This window comes from Bos mutus, chromosome 6 (genome assembly GCF_027580195.1).
Source record: "Bos mutus isolate GX-2022 chromosome 6, NWIPB_WYAK_1.1, whole genome shotgun sequence".
Classification (NCBI taxonomy): domain Eukaryota; kingdom Metazoa; phylum Chordata; class Mammalia; order Artiodactyla; family Bovidae; genus Bos; species Bos mutus.
In genome coordinates, this window is record NC_091622.1 from 92,194,276 (window position 1) to 92,218,301 (window position 24,026).

Sequence of the window (24,026 nt, forward strand, 5' to 3'; positions counted from 1 at the left end):
ACAAAAACTGTAGTTTAATAAAGAAATGTTTAAGTTCAACAATAAGCTACTAAGAAGAATAAAATTTGAATGGAGCAACAGTCTTCAGGGGTTGTGACTGTGAAATGTGCTACAAGCATTGTAATTTGTAACTAATAGCAGTAAAAATGACCTAAGTTTGTGTACAATTTATACACACAATATATGTTGTACTGGTAACCCTATCCTCTAACCAACATTCTACCAATGAGAGAAAAAGGAAGAATCACAACTATTCCTCAGAGATATACTAATGATAGATACATGCTGCATTTGTGAAAATCATCTTTCATGTGATCTATTTCTACTTCTTTGACTAAAGCATCTACTTCTGCTTCACTGACTACACTAGAGCCTTTGACTGTGTGGATCACAATAAACTGTGGAAAATTCTTAAAGAGATGGGAATACCAGACCAACTTACCCACCTCCTGAGAAATCTGTATACAGGCCAAGAAGCAACAGTCAGAACCAGACATGGAACAACTGACTGGTTCCAAATTGGAAAAGGAGTACGTCAAGGCTGTATATTGTCACCCTGCTTATTTAGCTTATATGTAGAGTATATCATGAGAAACGCTGGGCTGGATGAACCACAGCTGGAATCAAGATTGCTGGGAGAAATATCAATAACCTCAGATATGCAGATGACACCATCCTTATGGCAGAAAGCAAAGGAGAACTCAAGAGCCTCTTGATGGAAGAGAAAAAAGAGAGTGAAAAAGCTGACTTAAAACTCAACATTCAAAAAAACGAAGATAATGGCATCTGGTCCCATCACTTCATGGAAAATAGACAGGGAAACAATGGAAACAGCGAGAGACTTTATTTTGGGGGGCTCCAAAATCACTGCAGATGGTGACTGCAGCCATGAAACTAAAAGACACTTGGCTCCTTGGAAGAAAAGCCATGACAAATCTAGACAGCATATTAAAAAGCAGAGACATTACTTCTCCAACAAAGGTCTGTACAGTCAAAGCTATGGTTTTTCCAGTAGTCATGTATGGGTGTGAGAGTTGGATCATAAATAAAGTTGAAATGGAAGAACTGATGCTTTTTGAATTGTGGTGTTGGAAAAGACTCTTGAAAGAGTCCCTTGAACAGCAAGGCGATCAAACCAGTCAATCCTAAAGGAAATCAGTCTTGAATATTCATTGGAAGGACTGATGCTGAAAGTGATGCTCCAATAGTTTGGCCATCTGATATGAAGGACTCATTTGAAAAGACCCTGATGCTGGGAAAGACTGAAGGCAGGAGGAGAAGTGGATGAAAAGGATGAGATGGTTGGATGGCATCACCAACTCAATGGACATGGGTTTGAGCAAGCTCTGGGAGTTGGCGATGGACAGGGAAGCCTGGCGTGCTGAAGTCCATGGGGTTGCAGAGAGTCGGACATGACTGAGTACATTGTATGGCTTTATTTAGTCCTCATCCTATTAAAATATGTCTGTCTCTCTTACCACTCTAATAAAAAAGTATTCTTATTAAACATATATGGACTCAAATTACTAAACTGATTTTCAATCCCTTTTTCAGTCAATATTCATTCTGCGTGGTTCTCTGGTTTTAAAAACTGAGGACCATTCTCTTCCTGAAACTTTCCCATCTTATCTTCAGAATTAGATTTTAAGTAGGCTGAAGGAAGATAAGAGTTTATAAATGTGAGAGAAGAAAACATGTATCGAAAGCCCAGTATATGTCCAGATACTGTGCTAAATGATTTGCATGCATTATACATTTAATTTTTCTAAAATTATAAACTACTTGTTAATTGCCATTTTACCAATGAGAAAGCTGAAATACAGATAAGTTGTGAAATATCCAACACCTCACAGCTAGTGAATGATTGGACTGGAATTTAAACATGGCTAAATCCAACTGCAAAATCTAAACTGCTTCTACTAAACCATGACAAGTTTTAGACATTTCTAGAAGAAAATGAAGAATAATAATCTTGTAATTTTGGAGTAAAAAGACTTCAAAGCAAGGTAAAGACTAAAGAAAAACAATGACAAATTAAACATCAATGTCCATAAGACAAAGAGCAAAGTCATAAACTCAAGAGCAAAGTGGAGCAAAAGGTCTCTAATATTTTTTATGGGCAATGAGGTAATGTTTCTAAAATACAAACAGCTTTTACAAATCGATAAGAAAAAAATGTGAACCTCTCAAAGGAAAAATTAGGGTTAAAGGTCATGATCATGCAAATCACAAAAGAAGAAATACGATGACCAAAAAAAGTGAAAAAAATGTAACTCCACTAATCATCAGTTGAAGACTTTTTTAATCATGTGACTTTATTATCAAAATGGCAAAGATTAATATCAAAGTGTGGGGAAATAGACACAACCGGTAGGAGCATAAAAGTGCAACCTGATAAGATAGCAAAATTTTGAATGTGAAATCATTTTAATCTAGCAAGTCCACTCTTAGAAATTTACCCTTTAAAACAGTAGACAAAGGTGTTTGTTTATAACTGCAGAAAATAAGGAAATCAATTAATTGCCAATCAATAGGGGACTGAATTATACAGCACATCAATAAAATTGACTACAATCCAGTCATTAAAAAGCATAACCAACACAATATTGTAAAGCAATTATCTTTCAATTAAAAATAAATATAAAAAAATTTTTTTACTTAAAAAAATGATACATGGAAATATAAAACGATGCAGGTGCTGTGGAAAAGTCTGTCAGTTCCTCAAAAAGTTAAACCCAGAAATACAGATGATCCAGTAATTCCACTCCTAGGGATATACTCAAGAAAAGAAAATTTATGTCCAAAAAAAAAAAAATACCTTTACATGAATATTTATAGGAGAATTATTTTTAACAGCCAAAAAACTGGCACCAACCCAAATATTTATCAGCTGGGAACAGGTAAAATATTGTCTATCCAACTCTTTGTGACTGCATGGACTGTAGCCCATTGGGCTCCTCTGTCCATGGAATTCTCCAGGCAAGAAAACTGGAGTGGCTAGCCATTCCCTTCTCCAGGAGATCCTCCCGACCCAAGGATCAAACTCCTGAATTCCAGGTAGATTCATTACCGTCTGAGCTACCAGGGAAGCCCATATCCATACAATGGCATAGAAAGGAATGAAGTTGTGTTTCCTGCTTCAACATGGCATCATCTCGAAAACACTATGCTAAGTTAAAAAAGCCAGACACAAAAGGTCACACATTATATGATTCCATTTACATTAAATGCCCTGAATAGGTAAATTTACAGAGACAGAAAGTACATTGGTAGTTGTCAGCAAATTAATGAATGGGAAAATCTGAACTGCTAACAGATATGAGATTCCTTTGAGGGTGATGGAAATGTTCTGAAATTAATAGTGGTGGTTCACAACACAGTGAAAACACTAAAACCACTGAAGTGTACACTTGAAAATGGTGAATTTTGTGTTTGTGACATATACCTCAATTTTTTTAAGCTATAAATTTTTAATGCATATCTGATAGAAAAATTGTCAATAATATAATGTTAAATCAAAAAGCAAGTTTTAATAACAGTATCAGTTCAATTCAGTTGCTCAGTCGTGTCCGACTCTTTGCGACCCCATGAACTGCAGCACGCCAGGCCTTCCTGTCCGTCACCAACTGCCAGAATCCACCCAAACCCATGTCCATCGAGTCAGTGATGCCATCCAGCCATCTCATCCTCTGTCGTCCCCTTCACCTCCTGCCCCCAATCCCTCCCAGCATCAGGGTCTTTTCAAATGAGTCAACTCTTCACATCAGGTGGCCAAAGTACTGGAGTTTCAGCTTTAGCATCAGTCCTTCCAATGAACACCCAGGATTGATCTCCTTTAGGATGGACTGGTTGGATCTCCTTGCAGTCCAAGGGACTCTCAAGAGTCTTCTCCAACACCACAGCTCAAAAGCATCAATTCTTCAGTGCTCAGCTTCCTTTATAGTCCAACTCTCACATCCATACATGACCACTGGAAAAACCATAGCCTTGACCAGACAGACCTTTGTTGACAAAGTAATGTCTCTGCTTTTGAATATGCTGTCTAGGTTGGTCATAACTTTCCTTCCAAGGAGTAAGCGTCTTTTAATTTATTATGAAAGTGAAAAAGGAGAGTGAAAAGCTGGCTTAAAACTCAACATTCAAAAACGAAGATCATGCCATCCAGTACCATCATTTCATGGCAAATAGATGGGGAAACAATGGAAACATGACCGACTTTATTTTCTTGGGCTCCAAAATCACTGCAGATGGTGACTGCAGCATGAAATTAAGACACTTGCTCCTTGGAAGAAAAAGCTATGAAGAACCTAGACAGCATATTAAGAAGCAGAGACGTTACTTTGCCAACAAAGGTCTCTATAGTCAAAGCAATGGTTTTTCCAATAGTCATGTATGGATGTGAGAGCTGGATCATAATGCTTTTGAACTGCGATGTTTGAGAAGACTCTTGATAGTCCCTTGGACTGCAAGATCAAACCAGTCAATCCTAAAGGAAATTAAGCCTGAATTTTCACTGGAAGGTTTGATGCTGAAGCTGAAGCTCCAATAGCTGGGCCACCTGACGTGAAGAACTGACTCATTAGAAAAGATTCTGATGCTGGGAAAGACTGAAGGCAGGAAGAGAAGGGGATGACATCAGCGACTCAACGAACATGAGATTGAGCAAGCTCCAGGAGATGGTTAAGGACAGGGAGGCCTGGCGTGTGCAGTCCAGGGGGTCTCAAAGAGTCAGACATGACTGACTGACTGAACAACAACAAAGTTTATTACGTTAATATGGTTATATAAGGTCATATTACCCAGAAATAGATAATGTATATCTATTCCTATACATATTATACTAACAGTCTTGATTTCCATGAGACAGGATAACCAGAAAATTATGCTCTTTAGCATCTTTTTTTTTTACACAAAGAGTACATAATTATTTACAAAAGTAAACATGAAAAAATATTACCATCTGCAAGGAAAAAGAATAATATGACAAAAATAAATACAGCAAATTGAAACCAGGAGACAACAGCAAAGATTATTGACCTGGGATCCATAAATGTCAGAGAACGTAAATTTGTAAAAGAAAAAAAATTTTATCCCTAGGTTCACTAACCTCTAATTAAAGTTTAGTACCTCTTTCAGCCAGACCTAGACAATCTACCATAGTAATGCTAGCAGTACCCAGGATTTTTATCACTAATACAAGCTGTATTTTCATATAACGTTAGTTGTTACATATACCTCAAAATATCATCTACATATGTATCACTACTTTAAAATTATGGTAGTTATTAGACTCACTACTAGATCTTATTTTTTAACTGCATTGATACAGGGGCACATACATTAATATATCATATTTATTTTTATGTATTTCAATATAACACATTCCTTTTTAATCTTATTTCATTCAGTTAAAATCATTATTCTAAAAAGGCTCCACAGTCTCCTCCAGACTGCCAAAGAGTCCATACAACCAAACATCCACTCATATCCAAGCTCAACACCCACACATTAGACAGAGGAAGGGAAAACCAATCATAGCGTATTCTAATTATTCAGGCATAAAGTAAGCAGGGCCTAAATTCAGACAAAAATAAATAAATTCCAATTTTAATGTTTGTCTAATACAAAATTCAAAATTTTCTTCCCCAAATCATATCCTCCTCCAGATTTTTCAGCTACCTCTGACTTCTTCCTTCATTTTCAATCACTGATGTCACTTAAAAGCTTTCTTTTCTATCCCAATTGACACAGATCTCTCTCCTGACGTATCACTTCGTATTTTAATTCTTTAAAAAAGAGGCTCCCTTTTCTCATTCTGATCTTAACTGATTCTGCATACCTCAACCAGATTAATCTTCTTAAATAATTATTTTCAAACTGCCCCAATCTCTCCATATCACTCAATGCTCCCAATGTCTTTAATAGTATTGATAATGACATGATTCTAGAGCCATATCTGCAATAACTATTAATAGTTATCAAAACAATTCTACAGCCATGTCCTATATCATTCAAACAATATCATGACATAAAATTCACATATTAATAAGAGAAATCTAATTTATAAATGTAAAAAGCCACCTGGTGCTCTACGGTTAAACCTAGGTTCAAACTGAAATTCCTCATTCAAACCCCTCCATAATAATCACGCTCCAGTTTGCCTTATCACCTCCCTTGTTCGCATTGAAATTCCAGAATTTAACCAGATATTAACTCAATGTCCTCTTCCTCCTGGAATCTGGACGCATGACTTTCTGCTACTACATATTTGCTGATATAACTTCTATGATTTGCAATGACATTTGATTGATTCATTCATTCAATAAACAGTTACTAGGCCCCTAAAATATACTAAACACTTAGTACATAGTAGGGGTTAAGCTCCTACTTTGTAACAAATACTTAAATCTCAGTCTAGGAGACTCCTTTTGGCTTCCCAGGTGGCGCCAGTGGTAAAGAACCTGCCTGCAGATATAAGAGACACTGGTTCAATCCCTGGGTTAGGAAGATCTCCTGGAGGAAGGAATGAAAACCCACTCCAGTATTCTTGTCTGGAGGATCCTATGGACAAAAGAGCCTGGTGGGCTACAGTCCATAGGGTTGCAAAGAGTCGGATATGACTGAAGTGACTTAGCACACAGACTTCCTTGGTGGTCCACTGGCTAAGACTCCATGTTCATAATGCTGGAGCCTGGGGTTCAACCCCTGGTCAGGGAACTGGATCCCAAATGCCGCAATTAAAGATCTTATATGCCACAGCTAAGACCTGGTGCAGTCAAATAAATATTCTTTAAAAATCTGTCTAATGAGAAAGCAGAGACATAAACCATGTAAATACAAGACAGTATGGTAAATGTCACAAAAGAGGGATGCACAGATGCTAGGGGAGCACAGAGAAAGAGCATAAAGCAAAGACTAGAAGGGGGAGGCAAGGTTTCCTGGAGTTGGAGCACCTAACGTGAATTATTAAAGAAGTCCGTGAGATCATAAAGTATAAGGTATTGTAAGCACATATAAAGCACAAACCAGACTACGTAAAAGTCACTCATTTTGGCTAGGCTCGAGAATATGTTTGAAGAGAGAGGAGTAATAAACAATAAAACTGGAAAGGTACAAGGGGACAAAATCATAATGAGCCTCACATATAATGCTATGAAAGCTCCATTTTATTCCAAAAGCAGTAAGTAGCAGCAGGATATGCTGGAAAGCAGACAAGTTGAGGAATTCCCATGACCTAAATCTGAATTCGACCTCTTGTGTCATTTATTTGCTATGTGACTTTCATCAAATTTGCCTCTCTAAGCTTCAGTTTCCTCAAATACAAAATAGAAATTGATAATATCAATTTTGCCAAGATTCTAAAGAGAAGTTAATTCATGTAAAAAATCTCCTAGCACAGGAGTCAATAAACTATGGCTTGGCCTGCCAGCAATGAATGGTTTTACATTTTTAAAGGATTGTTTATTTAACAAAAAAGAAAGAAACCAAAGAAGAATACAAAACAGAGATCTTGCGACCCACAGAGCCACAATGTTTACCTTATGGCCTTTCACATACAAATTTTGCCAACTCCTAGCCTTAGCACAAAATAGACAACCAAAAAATAGTAACATTATTAAGAATTTTAAATACTGAATAAATCTTTAAAGGATTTCTCTGGTGATAACACATACAAAGAAACAGAAGTTAAAACAGCATAATGGATGTGGGAAACAAGCAAGAATGCTGCAGTAATCCATTTAACTTTTCCTTTCTTTCCTTCTAACTATACAGGTGAGATCAACTTCTACCTCCTGTCTATATCCCTATAGGCTACACACCCATATGTACTCTGGTATATGATATAGCACTTAATGTTCTTTGTTAGTTAGCATACTTGCCTTCACTAGCTAACTACTTACTCAGGCTTACATCCACTCTAAGTGAAAGTGGTATCAAGAGTAAATATTTTGGAGTCAAACAGATCTTGTTTTAAATACTGTGTTTTTCAATGTTTAAGGTTTGTTATTTAACTTGTATGGCTCCCTAACAACAAGAAACAGTCACAGCTATCACATAAGAGTTTTCTAGTTTTGCTTTGCTTTTTTACTTCTGATGTGCCACACTGTTCTAAGCACTTTATGACTATTTCATTTAACCCTCACAACAACCCTGTAAGATAAGGACTATCAATTACTATCTCCCTATGACGGATGAGAAAACTAAAGCATGGAGAAGTTAAATAATTTTCCCAAGAACTAGAAAAGTGAAGGATCAAAGGCTCACATTCTTAAGCAGCAAGAGAATGAGAATCAGACTGTCTCATTCATAGGAATTTTATGTATACTAATTTAGATTACATATTTAAAAGTGAAGGGGATGGCTTTCATAGTCCTTAGAATTCAGTAGTCCAATAAACACAAGTTCCACTTTCTAGTATGAAAGACTATATTCTGAACGTATTCCCCAGAATCCTCAATGTAACAGTACGTAGCCAGTAGGAGCTTAATAAATATTTATTAATAGGTTAGATATACTTTGGTGATTCACATTCTCGTTATTTCAAGGTTATCATTCTGTACATAATCACAATATATTATTTCAGAAATTTGTATGTCAATTTTGCAGGAGACTACACTACACAGGAATCTACAGCACAACATATGCTGTCAGTTTTTTTGGTTTTACTTAAATATAAACATTATGATCAGAAAGCAACGGATATATATGTAAAGATCCCAAGAAAGTCTTCGTATAGAAAGAAATTAAGGTTGGTGTATCCTAAATTTATTCTATTCTCTTAGCAGTATTTGTAACTGGTATTATATAACTTATTTATTTTATTCACAGGGAATTTAAGTAATTTAGGAAAACAAAAAAAGATTCTAAGCTGTGTAAGATTACAGAGAGAGGTTCAAGATGAATATTAAGAAAGATAAAGTGTTGTAACTTCTATTTTGTATCACCAATCTGAGTCACCAATTTCTACTGTTAATAAATGAAAACAATCTAAAAGCCCCGATTACCAGATATCCATTTAGTATGAAATATTGAGCCTCACAGCAAAGTGAACTACTTATTCTTCAAAAAATTAGAAATAAAATTTTACCTGTAGAGAGATTTTAAGGTGACTTAAAAGATTAATGAAAATAATCCTGGTACAAAAGAGAATACAAAACAAAAATTGTTACTACTTATCAGTTTTTGCCTTGAGACCCAAAGTTACTTGATTTCTTAGGCTTACAACATGAAGGACAGAAATTAAAAAAAAAAAAAAAAACATTTAATCAGAATGTAGCTGCATGGAAACAATTAAAATTTCAAAAAGTAAATGAAGAATAATCACTACATCAAGTGAAATATAACCTTACCTTGGAGCACAAAACTTCCTTTAAAAATCTATTAAATTTCATAGAAAACTATGCAGAAAACTTACAGAGGCAAAACAATTGATTCTGAAATGTTTTGGAGAAAAAGTCAGGTGACAGCCAGGTTCAAAGTAAACATAGAATTCTTAATTAAACATACACTTGATACCACAAAGGTTTGTTCCCTTTTTTCAATTATTTTGTTGTTGTTCAGTCACTAAGTCATGTCCAACTCTTTGCGACCCCATGGACTGCAGCACACCAGGCCTCCCTGTCCTTCACCATCTCCCACGGTTCGCGCAAACTCATGTCCATTGAGTCAGTAATGCCTTCCAACCATCTCATCCTCTGTTGCCCCCTTCTCCTGCCCTCAATCTTTTCCAGCATCAGGGTCTTTTCCAATGAGTCAGCTCTTCGCATCAGGTGGCCAAAGTATTGAAGCTTCATCAGTCCTTCCAAAGAATACTCAAGGTTCTATGTTTAGTAATTCATTGATGATTTAGTTTCTCCCTGCTTCCTGTGTCCCCCTCCAATCTAGCCATCAAACTAACTTTAAAAATTCTCCACACTGTTTTTAATAAATGTTTTCAAAAGAAGCAATATTCTCCACTGATCAAGAAATATGAGTTATTCAAAAAATCTTCACTAAAGGATTAAAGACCCTCCAAATGTGTATACGGATTAATAGGAAGACAATTAAAGAGCATTAAAGAGATAGGGAAGAAAGAAAAGAAGGGAGAGGGAAAAAGAAGGGGGAAAAAGCTTAGCCCCTCTTTCCCAAACAAGTTAAGCATCATTATCTGCCACTTATTACAAGTCTTAGCATCTTCATTTTTTTTTTCACTTATTTCATATTTCCCTCAAAACTCAACCTCTACACCCCTTCATAATAAAAACACTCAACAAACTAAAACAGAAGGAAACTTCCTCAATCTGATAAACAGCATCTACGAAAACCCCACAGCCAGTATCATAGTTAACAGTGGAAGAAAGAATGCTTTCCTCCCAAGACCAGAAACAAGACAAGAGTATCTGCTCTTGACACTTCTTTTCAACAAAGGACTGAAGGGTTTAGCCAGGGCAGATAAGCAAGAAAACAAAATAAAATGCATTCAGACTGGAAAAGAAGTAAAACTTATTTACAGGTGACATGATCCTTGGTATACAGAAAACCAGAGGGAATCCATTTAAAAAACAACTATTAGAACTAATAATCAAGTTCAGCAAGGCTGCAAAATACAAGATCAACACACAATAGTCAATTGTATTTTTATATATTTGCAGTGAGCAGCCCAAAAATGAAATAAAGAATTCTTTTTACAACAGCATCTAAAAGAATAAAATATTTAGGAATAATACAACAAATGAAGCTTAAAACTTATACTCTGAAAACTACAGAACACTGTCAAAACAAATTAAAGATCTAAATAAATGGAAAGATTTTTCATAAAGCGTTTTCATAAACAGGAAGACTTATTTAAAATTGTCAAGATGGCAATGTTCCCCAAATCGAGCTACAAACTTACACAATTCCTATCAAAATGCTAGCTGGCTTCTTTGCAGAAATTGATAAGCTAATCCTAAAATGTATATGGAAATACAAGTAGATCAGTGTTTGCCTAGAATTAAGGACACGGGGAAATGAAAGATAACTCAAAGAATACAGGATTTATATTTCAGGTGACTACAATGTTCTATAAATTTTGGGATGGCTGCACAAATGTGAATATACTAAACACTACTGAGTTATATATTTTAAATGGGCTACTTCTATAAGTGAATTATATCTCAAAAAAAGCTGTTAACCAAAAAAATCCTCAACTTTGAATAGTCCCTGGCCCACCCACCAATCCATTTTGTTACTCTCTCTCAGAATGCCTGTAAAGAGTTTATATTGTAGTAACTCCCACTTGTTCACTTATTGTATTGAAATAACTAAATTATATGCCTTACTTCACTTATTCATAAGCTATAAGCTTCACAACAGTCTCTTCTATTTCTTTCTTTTTAGAACCAAGTACAATAATGGGTGGGCTTCCCTCGTGGCTCAGTGGTAAAGAACCGGCCTGCCAATGCAGGAGACGTGGGTTCGATCCCTGGGTAGAGAAGATCCCCCTGGCAGCTTGCATCAGTATTCTTGCCTAGGAAATCCCGTGGACAGAGGAGTCTGGCAGGCTACAGGCCATGGGATTGCAAAAGAGTCAGATGCAACTTAGTGAGTAAACAACAACATAATAATGGGTACAGAATAGGCCCTCAAATAGGGTTTCTAATTTTCAAAATGCAAAACATTAGAAATTACTTAGCATATAGAAGTTAGTCAGACTTACTCTAAAATCTTCCTTTTGGGGAATAGAGAAATACACAAAACTCCCCAGATTCCTAATCAAATTCTTCAGAATAAGGATAAATAAAAGTGTACCTAGAACAAGTTTTCACATTAGAACAATCCTAGACAATAAAAGATAAACTACAATTCAATTAAAATTAAAGTTGTCCAGAAATAAAGTTAATTTAAAGGTTCAGTATTAGTGCAGGTGGTCAAAGAAAGTTGTAGTATTTTCATCATGAAACATGAGCACAAGTTAATAATTAAGTCTTTGTTGTTTACTTGATGATTTTATTGCTCTTTCTGGGTTAAGGCTCACAAAATATTAATTACAATGACTTTAGAATTACAAAAACAGCAACAGAAAACATTAAAAAACAGTAAGGTCCATCTAAATGATATTCCTTTAAAATAATAATGATAATAATGCTCTATCCCAACAGAAAAAGAAAATTCAAAGGATATGTTTCCCACGAAACTATACTTCAGAAACTGAAATTCAAAGTTAACAGCTTTCAAAGTACAAACAGAAATAACTCAAACAGTCAGAACCCAGTAGACCACAACGGCCATCAACAACTGGAGAGTACAGGAGAGACCCACTAAAGGTTATAAAATCCAGTTGTAAAGTTCTTTGTAAAATCTGTATCTTTAAATAGCTCCTGACATTTACTTGTCATTCAAACCCACCTTAGAAGAGAGGTCCATCTCTCCTCCTCCTCCTGTGGCTCTTACCCTTCCCTTCTCTTCCCACTGCTCCCCAACCTCTTCACACAACTTTACTTTTTGAAGAAGGAAAGCAATTTTAAGTATTATAATTCACCTTTTAGACATAATTTCACAAATATATGCTACCACCTGAAATAACTTCATGAAATGCCCCAAGCTGTTCACCACCCAGAGACAACAATCCCATTCCCCTTGCATTCAAATAAGGCTGTGTGACAAATTATTACCAATGAAATGTGGGCAGATGTTTGTCTTTGGGGGTTCTTAAATGTCCTGTAGGTTACAGGCAGGGCTCCAAGGCTCCAGGGAACAGTGGAGACATAAGATGTAAGGCATCTATGTCCCTCAATTACCACATGGAGAAAAGCCACAAGCCTGCTAACAAGGAGCACCTGCACTAGTCTGTTAATGTGAGCAAAATACAAACTTACATGTGTTAAGCCACTGAAATTTTGGAATGTATTTATTACCCTAATTAGCATTACCCAAAGTAGAATATGCATGAATCTTAAATATTTCAATTCTCCCTAATTAAAAACATTTATAAGGGCTATTTTGGAAAGATTATCTAAAAGCCCATTTAAGTAACATTAAATTTTAAAACCTAAACAGTTTTCCACCTTAATTTTCTTGCAAACTACTTTAAATGATAGCAAGAGTCCCACTGTAAATAATAAAGTTCATTGTTCACTTAATATATTATTTCATTAACATTTATTTTCACGATTATAATAGAAAAATGTCTTCCTCGATTTTCCCAATTAAAAAATTACAAATTATTTTCTTATAGTAATATTCATGTCTAATAATAATCCAAAATGTCTAATAAAAACTATCAAATTTTGCCTGAGTTAAGGGCAAAATTCATTTCCATTTTATTGTTTTTAAAGATTAAAAATTATTCCTAATTTTAAATAATTTTTCCTTTAAATATAACCATATGGCAGATAATTCTGTCCACTGTAAATGCACACACACCCATAACATATACACTTTAACAAAACCATGACATTTTCCATTCTAATAAAGTTCTCTCCCCTATCCTTCACAAACATACTTCACAAATGTGTTAAAATTTTAATGCTTTACTTGGGTTTTTTCAAGCTTAACATTGCTGATATAAATAACAATGATACAAGGCCTAAGGAAACCTGGTGTTAGTAAACAGAGGTATTACAAATTTAAACTAATGAAACTCCTCCCACATCATCTTCACCCTGCCTTCCGCAAATAAGAAGAAAACTATTTAACCTCTCTGTTGCCTTTACCTTTCCATATCGCTATTTTTTCCCACCACAGTACAATTAAAATTAAATGAACACCACATTTACCACTCCTCACAGAATTTTTAAAAATGGAAAATTACTGAAAGCTGATTTTTGATAGAAGATTTTTGAAATTACTGATAGAAAATTTTTGCTTCCATTCAGGAAAATATTCCAAAAGCTTTTGGTTTTGAACTGAAACAATTGCATGGGAATTGTGTGGCACTTATATTCATAAATAAACTCTAGGCCCTTGATCCTTTTTCACACTTGATTGTGTCTTAATATATATGTGCTGTATATAGCTTAAGATTTTGTTACAGGACTACATAGCAAGAACTCAAAAAAAAGAGTAAACGAAACTGAAAGATGCCCTATTCAAAAATATGAGAACAAATTAGGTATGACCAGATAGTCTCTATAAATTAGGACACTAGGCTATTTTACTGACAGTCTTCGTTCTAAGAAAAAGACTTCTAAAATACAACATTTAACGTTGCTTTGATATATTCAATACATTAAGTATATCAAAGGTATATGTGAAATATTCTGAAATATCTGAAATATTCTATTGTCTTGATTTTTAACATACAGTGACATAATATTGCTCTCAGTAATCCAATGAGTATTTGTACTTACACGCATCTCAGTGCCCACAATCTGGGCTGTAGGAGAAAAAAAACAAAAAACAAAAAACTAACATTTAACTAAGTACCTACTATGTCCCAAAGTTTTTTTTTTTTTTTTTTAATTTATCCTCAGGACCTTACTATAAATGTCTTATCTCGTTGTTACTGATGAAGAAAACAGGCTTAAGAGACATTAGGTACCTTGCCTAAAGTGAAAGAACTAAGATAAATGGCACAGACAGAGTTCTGAGGTCCTTAAAACAAGTCCTCTGACCACTAAACTACGTGTGTTGTTTTTCCAGTAGTGGTCACAGAAAACAGCTCGCCACCCTTCGTCCTCTTCCCCTTGACACTTCCCCCCACGAACAGCAGGAAACATTTCTTTGTGAGACTAGGTTCAGAAAGGAGCAACCTCTGGACATGACACGGAGCGTGGCCGACAAGGATCGAATCTGTATAAAGATTTCATCCATTGAACTTTCAGCTAGATGAGCTAGCTAGATGAGCTAACTAGACGTAATTAGAGAGTGGGAAAGATAAAGTAAATAGCAAATAAGCATCCAACCACCACTGATACTTGGTTCTGAGATGCAGCGTACGCCTACTGGCAGCAGATCTACCTTTACAGCTGCGTTCTGCTTAAACTACTCTCAAAATAGCTTTCTAAGAGCACACGCTTAGAGCAGACAAAAGAGGCGGCTTGCTCTAGGTTTTGGAGACTGTGAGGGAAAACTTGTTTGTATTCAATAAGTGACTATCTTGATTGATAACTAAGGGAACTAGAGCCAGTAAGGCAGTATCCCCTGAAATACAGTCCTGAGCTTCCCCTGTGTACCCAACTCCCTCAACACAATGCATCTCTGAACAGCCTAAGCTCGAGAGTTGGCCGTGCTGAGGAGGATGACAGCTCCAGTAACTTCCTCTTCCTCACCGACCTCCTCAGCTCGGCGCGTACACGCCTTTCCCCCTAGGAGGCAGGATAAAACAATTTCAAACCCACAGACTCCATCCAATCCTTCCACCACCACAGGACAGGGAAGCCAGCTTCCATTTCTTCCCCCGCCCCTCTGAGAAAAATTTAATCTTAAAAAAAAAAAAAAAAGCGTATTATCAACGGGAAAGTATTTGCAACGAAAAAAAGGAAATATGTACTTCGTCCCTCCACACACAGCCTTAAGGAAAGGATTAAAAGAAGAGACCTCGACACCGCGTCTTCGCGAGATTTACTGCTTAGATTCACTTTCCCTCGGGTCCCACCGCCGGCGACGGGCAGAGCTCGCAGTTGGAACGCCAAAAGCTGCCTCCGCCGCTCCTCAGGAGACGCGGGGGCGGCTGAGGCGGCGGCGATCCGCGCGTCCCGCCTCCGACCCTCACCTGCCCAGGCCTGAGGCAGGGCCCCGCGCCCCGCGAGGCGTCCGGGGATGCCGGCGGGAGGCAGGGAGGCCGGCCGGCGGGCGGGCGGGAGCCGAGGAGGTTAGGCCTCGCTGCAGGCCGGCGCGCTTCCTGCCGCGGCCCCGGCAACGGCGGCGCGGCCCCGACCCGCGGCTCCCGGGCCCGGCTGCTGTGCGTGTGCCGCGCACACACTCACCCTCCCCGGTCCCCGCGGGGCAGCTCTCACCTGCGAGGCTCTCCGGAGCCTCGGCCACAAAGGGGGGAGGGACGCGCCACTCGGGGGTCCCGGACACTCTGAATCGGCCCCCAGAGTCCCGGGCCCTGGGCACGGACCACCCCCCAACACACACACACACACCGGAACCTTCGCCGCCTCGGAAAGAGACGCGGGTCAGCCCCGCACCCGACACACACCCACTCGCTCTGAGTCCTCTGGCCGCCTCGCCGCCCGCCGGAGTCCCAACTCGCACGACACCCCCTCGCACATTCGGCCCTCTCCCACCTCATTTCCCCGGGAGTCGCGCTCCTCTGCCCAACGCTCTGGATACTACTCGAAGGCACGAAAACACTCTACCTCATTCTCTTCCTCCGGCCCAGAAGGAGCAACAGCAGCCATTTCCCCGCGGCAGGGGAAACACACACACAAACACGCGCGCGCGCGCGCGCACCCGGCCCCCACAGATGCTTCCCCTCCGGAGCCGCGGCCGCAGACGCAAACACAAACACCCACGGGCGGGCCTCGCTCCCGCCAGCCCGCCCCGAAGGGAAGCCGCGGCGGCGGCGGCGGCCGGCCGGGCCCAGAACCCAGCTCGCGCGGGACGGGCGCGCAGAGCGCCCGGGCCTGGGGTCCCCCGAGGGCCTGCGACCCCCTCCTCACCTGCATTCAGCGCGCCGGGGTCCGGGCGGCGACGGCGGCGGCGGCGGCGGGGCGGCTGCTGCTGGTGCTGCGGCGGCGGGGGAGGCGGCGGCGGCGGTGGCGGCGGGGCTGAGGGCAGCAAAGACATGCAGGCAGCCCGCCGGGGGGAGAGGCACCGGCCGGAGGGGACGCGGGGCGGGCGGGCCGGGCCGGGCCGCCTGAGGAACCGCAAAGGCGGCGGCGAGGAGGGCGGCTGAGGGGAGCGAGAAGGAGACGGATGGGGGGCGGGGAGGGGACCAAGGGCCGCGCCGCCGGGCTTCGGGGACGGTGACCCCGGACGCGCAGGAGAGGCCCCGCGGCCGCGGCCGCCGACGCGAAGGCCCTTGCCCGAGGAAGCTGCGCCCTCGCAGCCGCTGGAGCCGCGGCTATTACTCCGAGAGCCGCGCAGAGCCTGGCCTTGGCCTTGGCCTCCTGGCGCTGGGGCTGCCGCCGCTGCGGGGGTTGCTGCTGCGCCTGCTGCTGCCGGGGCCGAGAGTGCTGCACCGAGACGCCAGCTTTCGGTGCCTCCGCTCTCGCTCACACACGTTCACACCCCCGAGAGTCGGGGGAGAGGCGTCCGCGGGATATCGGTATTGAGATTAATAACAAGGTGCGGAGAGTGCGAGAAGGAGGAGGGTTGATTGACGTGGAGGGGCTGGCGAGAGTCAGTCACTCCCCCGCGCGGAGGGGTGGGGTGAGGGGGGAGGAGGCGGAGCTTCAGCTCTGCGCCTTGGCCCCGCCCCCAGGGCGCCGCGTTTGGCCGTAGTGCGCGTGCGCGCGGGGCTGCCAGTTCTCTTGCCCATTTTCTCCTTTACCCTTGCTGTTTTCTTACTCGTTTCTCTTGGCATGAGTGAAGAGCCGAGCCGGGGAGGCTGGTCGGTTATCAGAAAGACACAGCCGCAAAGCCACGGGGGGTGGCGGGAAGACACTAGCGATCCCGCCTCACCCAGTGTTCGCGCCGGGACTCGGCGCTGTTTACTGCGCGCTCGCCTGAGGCGGCCTGACCGCGAAGCCCAGCCAGCGCTGCTCAAGGTGGCGATTGGGATGCCAGGTGAGATGAAGGAAGTGACCGAAGAAAATGTTTCCTGGCATCTTCTGTGGTTTAATTTTTTTTTTAACGTGTAACATCTGTAAGTTGCATTGTGAGAGGTGAATAAAAGAACCTGAGACGCTCTACGTTAACCCTGTCTTATTTATTTTCTGAGGCTCCCCTCTCACGGTAGAAATACATTTGCTTGGCCGTGCCAGCAACATAGTGAAAACGGCAAAGTGTAAACTAGAAATATGAATGTGTACTTGGCGTATATGGCCTTGACATTTTAAGTTTATGGGATTTAATTTTGTTTTTGTGGGTCAGCTTCAGCTTTTACCACGAGCAGTCAAAAAACACACCAGCTCTAGTGGCAAAATACTGCTCTTACAGAGTTTTGCATAATCTCTTTCCCAATGCATGCTCCGGGCTTGCGTACTTAACCAGTGTCAAGGGTATATTAGCAGTGTTCAGGATTCCCCACGCACCCACCCACCCACAGGGGCGGTGTTTAGCACACTAAACACGTGGTGTTGGTTGCAATTAATCTTAGGCCCTATTATTGAATGTAAAATGTCTTCATCTCTTGGGGTAAAAGTTGCTGTAAAAATGCAAATCATCATTTAGCCACAACGGAGCAGTTATTGAAAGAGTCCACCAAAAGAAGAATTGCATTATTTTCAGCTTTGTCACCAGGAAGTGTGAGTAATTAGAGAAGCCCCTCAAGACGTAGAAGACCGCAGGCTACTTTGTTTTCCATCTGTGTTGTTTCCATTTGCCTGCCTAGCAACATCACCCCCAAACCAGCTTCTGTAATGGGTCTGAAATCGTAAAAGAAGTTCCACTCACTCCTAACGATCTTGATTCTAAGGCTTCGTAATGGACTAAGCCAAACAAGTCACTTCAGGAGCCCAGAATAGTAACCCGCCTCAGTGGCATCTTGCCACAGCATTTATCCTTGGCATAGAAACATTTGCCCCAAGGAGAAATACTACCAAATGGTGAAGAAAAGAGGAAAATAAACACCTGAAAAACATAAATCAGATGATGGGATATTCTCACAGATTTAAACTTTTTCAAATACCTGTAAATATATATTCAATAGATTCCTAGGTAGTCATTCATATACAGTAAACATCTCTGGAGGGTGTGTTATAGTCCAGATATTGTATTTCTCTTCAGATACAAACAAAAATAAACATATATGGTCCCTGTCCTTAAGTAGCTTACAGCCTTTGTAGGGGAAGCCAACCCATAAACAGGAAACAGAACACACCAGAAACGAAAGTGTGAAAGGTAACAAAAAATTAATAGTCACAATGAGGCCCAGGAGGATAAAGCTGATGGCACTAGCAGTTCCACTGGAGCCATGTGATACCTGCCAGTCTCACAGGGCGAACTGTCAGTGACTGGAGTGAGGAAGGAGGAGAGAACCTCTGTGGATGGGAAAGAAGCACTGATAAATGTTTGGGTTTGCTGGTCCTGAAGTTCAGATTTACATAGGCCATGTTCATTGTTGGCCTTTAAATTTAAATACTAAATGCATCACCTTCCACTGAGTAATTAGAATTGTGATAGAGTTAATAGTGAATTTTATTATTAAAAAAGGGCAATTGAATGCAAGTTAAGCTTAAATAATCTCTAGTGTCAGGGCTGTTCTCTTTACACCACGGAAAATAGATTGGCTCGCCTTAAAAACAGGAAAGCCATGTTTTCATATTTTAATGAGCATAACCGTATTGTCCAAAAAATAGGTTGTTTTTCTCATTTGCAAGAAGATTGAAATTAAAGGAATAATAATTTTCAAATAGCTGGCCCTGTACAAAAGCTGAGAAATCTTAATTTTCACTGATATTTTTAAAATTCCCTCATAAGTCTCCAAAAGACATTCCAATAACGAAAGAGTAGTACCTAAGCCATTTTTAAAAAGCAGTTTTATAGTAGTTCAAAGTTCACAAAAGAATAGTAACCTGATTTTGATAGCTTATTTCATGAGAATTTTCCATGTTTGACAGATGTTGCAATTTTTCAATGAAGATTTAAAAAAAGAAAGAGAACACAAGTCTATGAAAGAGAAAGTGTAGAAAAAAGTAGAGAGCAATTCTGAAAACTGAGTTTTTAGGGAACTGAAAGAGAAGGAGGTATATATTGAAAAAAAATTTTTTTAATAACAACACAATAAGAAAATATTTCTTTAAAGAAGTGACTTATCCAAGTAAAAACTTCTGGGTTAAGTAAGGCCTTTTTGACCAAAATGGTTTAATAGTAGACCTGTGTAGGGTACAACTTGTTGTGAAAACACTTATGTTTATTTGCATTATAACAGAATTGGTTCATTACTTCTCAAAAAAAAGCAAAAAAAAACCACAATGTTCTAGTGACCACCTGCATCTTTTCCAAATTAGCAATTAATATTTTATCTGAGTAAATCTGATCTCTCCATGTTTTTTCTGTTGGTAGCATGGGTAGCCAGATCTATAAAATCCCTTATAACTATATACCTTTGTTTTCTGAAATTCTGTTGAGCAGCTTGCTCAAAAGGCAAAGACTTAAATTTTAACTTAAGAATGTTATTACTACTTTATAAAGAATCAAATATTATTTTATTGATATTAGTATACATTTCTATACTAATAGCTGTAAAACTTTTCAAGTATTACATTTAAATTATTTAGTAAACTATAATTAATAAAATAATTAAATGTAATTTACCTGATATTCATTAGTACAACATTTAAATAGGTATTAATCAAAGTGATCTTAAATTTTTAATTCCCAGACCTCCTGACAGGGCCTCCAAACTATATTCCAGTAACATATTCTATCTTTTATTGAACTATATTCCTATCCATCTTCCCATCTTTACTCATCTTATTCGTCTTCCTCTCTCCCCCTTTATCCCCATGTCTAATATTTTTTGAGATGCCATATACCATGGGTATGTTCATCTAAGAAAAAAATGGCTTCATTCATTGCCTCCACACCTCTTCCAGTCCATCAACTCTCTCTTTTCATCAACCTCCTATTTGTTCCTTTCTCTAGTATGATTATGGATGACGCGAAGGACCATTCCACTCTCTTGGTCAAAGATAAACATTTTCCACCATTTTTAATAATGTGCTTGCTGTATGATACGCTGTGTGCTCAGTCACTCAGTTGTGTCCAACTCTTTGCAACCCTTTGGACTGTAGCTCACCAGGATCCTCTTCCATGGGATTTTCAGGCAAGAATACTGGAGTGGGTTGCCATTTCCTCCTCCGGGGAATCTTCCTGACCCAGGGATCGAACCCACACCTCCTGTATCTCCTGCATTGCAGGCAGATTCTTTACCCACTAAGCCATCAGGGAAGCCTCATATGATATGCTGCTACTGCTGCTGCTAAGTCGCTTCAGTCGTGTCCGACTCTGTGTGACCCCATAGACTAGTACTAGATAAAATAATGAAGTAGACCACATTCATTTTAATGTCCTCCTGCCTCTTCTCTCTATATTCCCAGGATGGAGTCTCAAGTCCCTTGAACCCCGAATATTCAGAATCTCCACTCCAACCCCATCATCATCAGCACCCATTCTTCCAGTATTTCCCTACATTCTAGAAATATTCTGGAATGTAAGTTCCATGACCACCACCTATAAATATCCAGTGCTTCAGTTTTTTAAGTATATGGAGGTACCTGGTGTGCTATTCAATCAGTAAAATCAATTATTTTGATGTTGTACTTCAACGATCTTCATGGAGTGTTCAGAAATATGCTTCAGAAACCGCTTAGGGCATGCAGAGGGGAACAGATAGGTGGGATCACAACTAGAAAGCCTCTGTTTTAAATATAGACCATCTATTTGACTACTTCTGAATTTTCCTTTTTCTGTGAACAGTGCTCCTTCCCTTTGGAAAAACTATTCCTCGTACTACAAACAGATAATTCTAGTGACAGTTGCATCTCAGTAGAGTCCCCCAACTTCCTGACTATGTGCATACATGTTAAGTCACTTCAGTCCTGTCCGCCTCTTTGCAACCCTATGGACTGTAGCCCTCTGAGCTCTTCTGCCCGTGGCATTCTCCAGACAAGAATAGTGGAGTGGGATGCCATGCCCTTCTGGGCATATGACTCAAGTCAAAGCAAGCAGAGTTCTTCCTCAGAATGTTTTCAGACAGAACTAAAGGAAGAAGAGCTAGTCCACCATCATAGTAATCTGAGACGAGAAGGCAGGAAAGAAGAAAATTTTGAGAGTGGCCAATGGCTACCCTCTGCTTTGTGTAGGATGAATCTATCACACAGAGACAAGAAGTGTGGAGAATAAGTCCTGGTGGTATGCCAGTGTCAGGCTCCAGTCAGCCTGGGGATCCAACTACTCATAGTGCAGTTATATTAACTAGTAAATTCTCTTGTATGTCTGAACTAACTTGACTTAGACCTCTGCAACCAAACATCCTGACCAGTATGTTGTGTTTATGCATGAAAGGTCTTTCAAAGAAGGTTAAATTTTGCTAAATAAATTTGAAAATTACTGATCTAAACTACAACAGGACAGTCTTATTGGTTGAATCATAGTTTACCAAAAGTTGAAGGTCACCTGGTCTTACTTCCTCATTTTCCACATGAGGAACCTAAAGCAAAGCGACTTGTTGAATATCAACCAGGCAGTCAATGGCAAGTCAATTTTAGAAACTGATTTCTAGATACCTAGTTCAGCTACTGTCTTCATTCTTCTACCCTGTCATTTGTTTAATTCTCCCCAGTGGTATTTTTAAGAGGTGGTTACATAGAGATACAACTGTAACTTAAAAATATAAATCACAACAATGACAATTTAAGACACTGCTTAGTGAGAAGATATTTGGTGGCATGTGACCACAATAGACCCCTTTTTCCTCTTGGAGACTTCCATATATTTTAAAAATTGGACTCAAACACACTCTTCGAGTCTTAGATAGCCGTGTCTCCAAGTTTTAACTACCATCTTGATGCTTATAACTCCCAAATCTACGTCTCTAATTTAGAGTTCTCACCAGACATTCACGTCTATATTGTCAATTTCCTCCTGGGTATTTCCATTCGGACAGTCTGCATATTTCAAGATCAGTATGTTTAAAACAGAGCTTGTTCTCTTTCCTCCAAAATCTATTCCTGACCTTTCCCATTAAAATGGTACCACCATACTAATGATTCTGTAACCATATGAATGGTCACCCAATTCATCCTAGGAATCATCTTTAACTTTTCTTCCCATAATCAGCATCTACCAATTAACATTTTAAATATTTGTATTACTCTAGTCCCTCCATCTCAATGCACCATAATGTGGTGTCACCTGATGCCTGAGTTTTTTGCGTTTTGTCCATTAATGTACCCCTGGTTAATCAGGCTTTGCAGGTGGTGCAGTGTAAAGCATCCACCTGCCAATGCAGGAGATGTAGGTTCAATCCCTGGCTCGGAAAGATGCCCTGGAGAAGGGAATAGCTACCCACTCCAGTATTCTTGCCTGGAGAATCCCATGGACAGAGTAACCTGTCGGGCTACAGTCCATGGCGGGTCACAAAGACTCAGACACAACTAAGCAACTGAACATGAGCACAAGCACAACATCTTCCTAGAATATATTTTATTCAAATTACTCTGCTCTTTAAAATCTTTCAGTGACTTCTCCATAATTTGTAAACTAAAACCTAATTTCACAAGCATGACTATTCCTTAATGATCTCTTACTTACTATCACCATCTCTGTCACTCCTGGCCTTTAGTGAACTATTGCTGTTTCTGAAACAAGACATGCTCTCTTAGGTACTTTTGCTGACGATATTCCCTCAGCATGGTGTGCTCTTTCCTAATTTGTCCTCCTCTTGAAATCATCCTTCACGATTTAACTCAAGCATCACTTCCTTTGCAAAGCTGCCTCTGGAAGCCCTACTGTGTATTTTCTTAGCGCACTGTGCTCACCTCTACTACAATTCAGTTCAGTTCAGTTCAGTCGCTCAGTTATGTCTGACTCTTTGCGACCCCATGAATTGCAGCACTCCAGCCCTCCCTGTCTATCACCAACTCCCAGAGTTCACCCAAATTCATGTCCATTGAGTCAGCGATACCATCCAACCATCTCATCCTCTGTCGTCCCCTTCTCCTCCTGCCGCCAATCCCTCCCAGCATCAGAGTCTTCTCCAGTGAGTCAACTCTTCGCATGAGGTGGCCTAAGTATTGGAGTTTCAGCTTTCTACTACAGTTAGTATGATTAAATTAACTAGTAATTTTCTTCTACATCCAAACTAATTTGTTAGACCTCTACAACCAAAACATCTGAACATCTTGTTCCTGAATGAAAATTCTTTCAAAGAAGGCTAACTGCTGCTACAATAAATTTGGAAGTCACTGAATGAAATTACAATAAGGCATTATTATTAGTTGAATTATAGT

General features: G+C 39.8%; 1 protein-coding gene across 3 annotated transcripts in view; it reads right to left on the minus strand.

Moving 5' to 3' along the window:
- Window positions 1-16,970, minus strand: part of CNOT6L (CCR4-NOT transcription complex subunit 6 like) — a 115,969-nt gene extending 98,999 nt beyond the window's left edge. The window contains exon 1 of one of the 3 annotated variants that reach the window (XM_070372559.1): window positions 16,569-16,970. Coding sequence is in view for 2 of the 3 variants with exons in the window: in XM_070372558.1 (XP_070228659.1) it covers window positions 16,266-16,270 (5 nt within the window). In the remaining variant the exon portion in view is untranslated. Of the gene's footprint in view, window positions 1-16,193; window positions 16,408-16,568 lie in introns of those variants that run through there. The other 2 variants (XM_070372558.1, XM_005890198.3) reach the window with 2 other exon arrangements.
- Window positions 16,971-24,026: the final 7,056 nt, after the last annotated feature.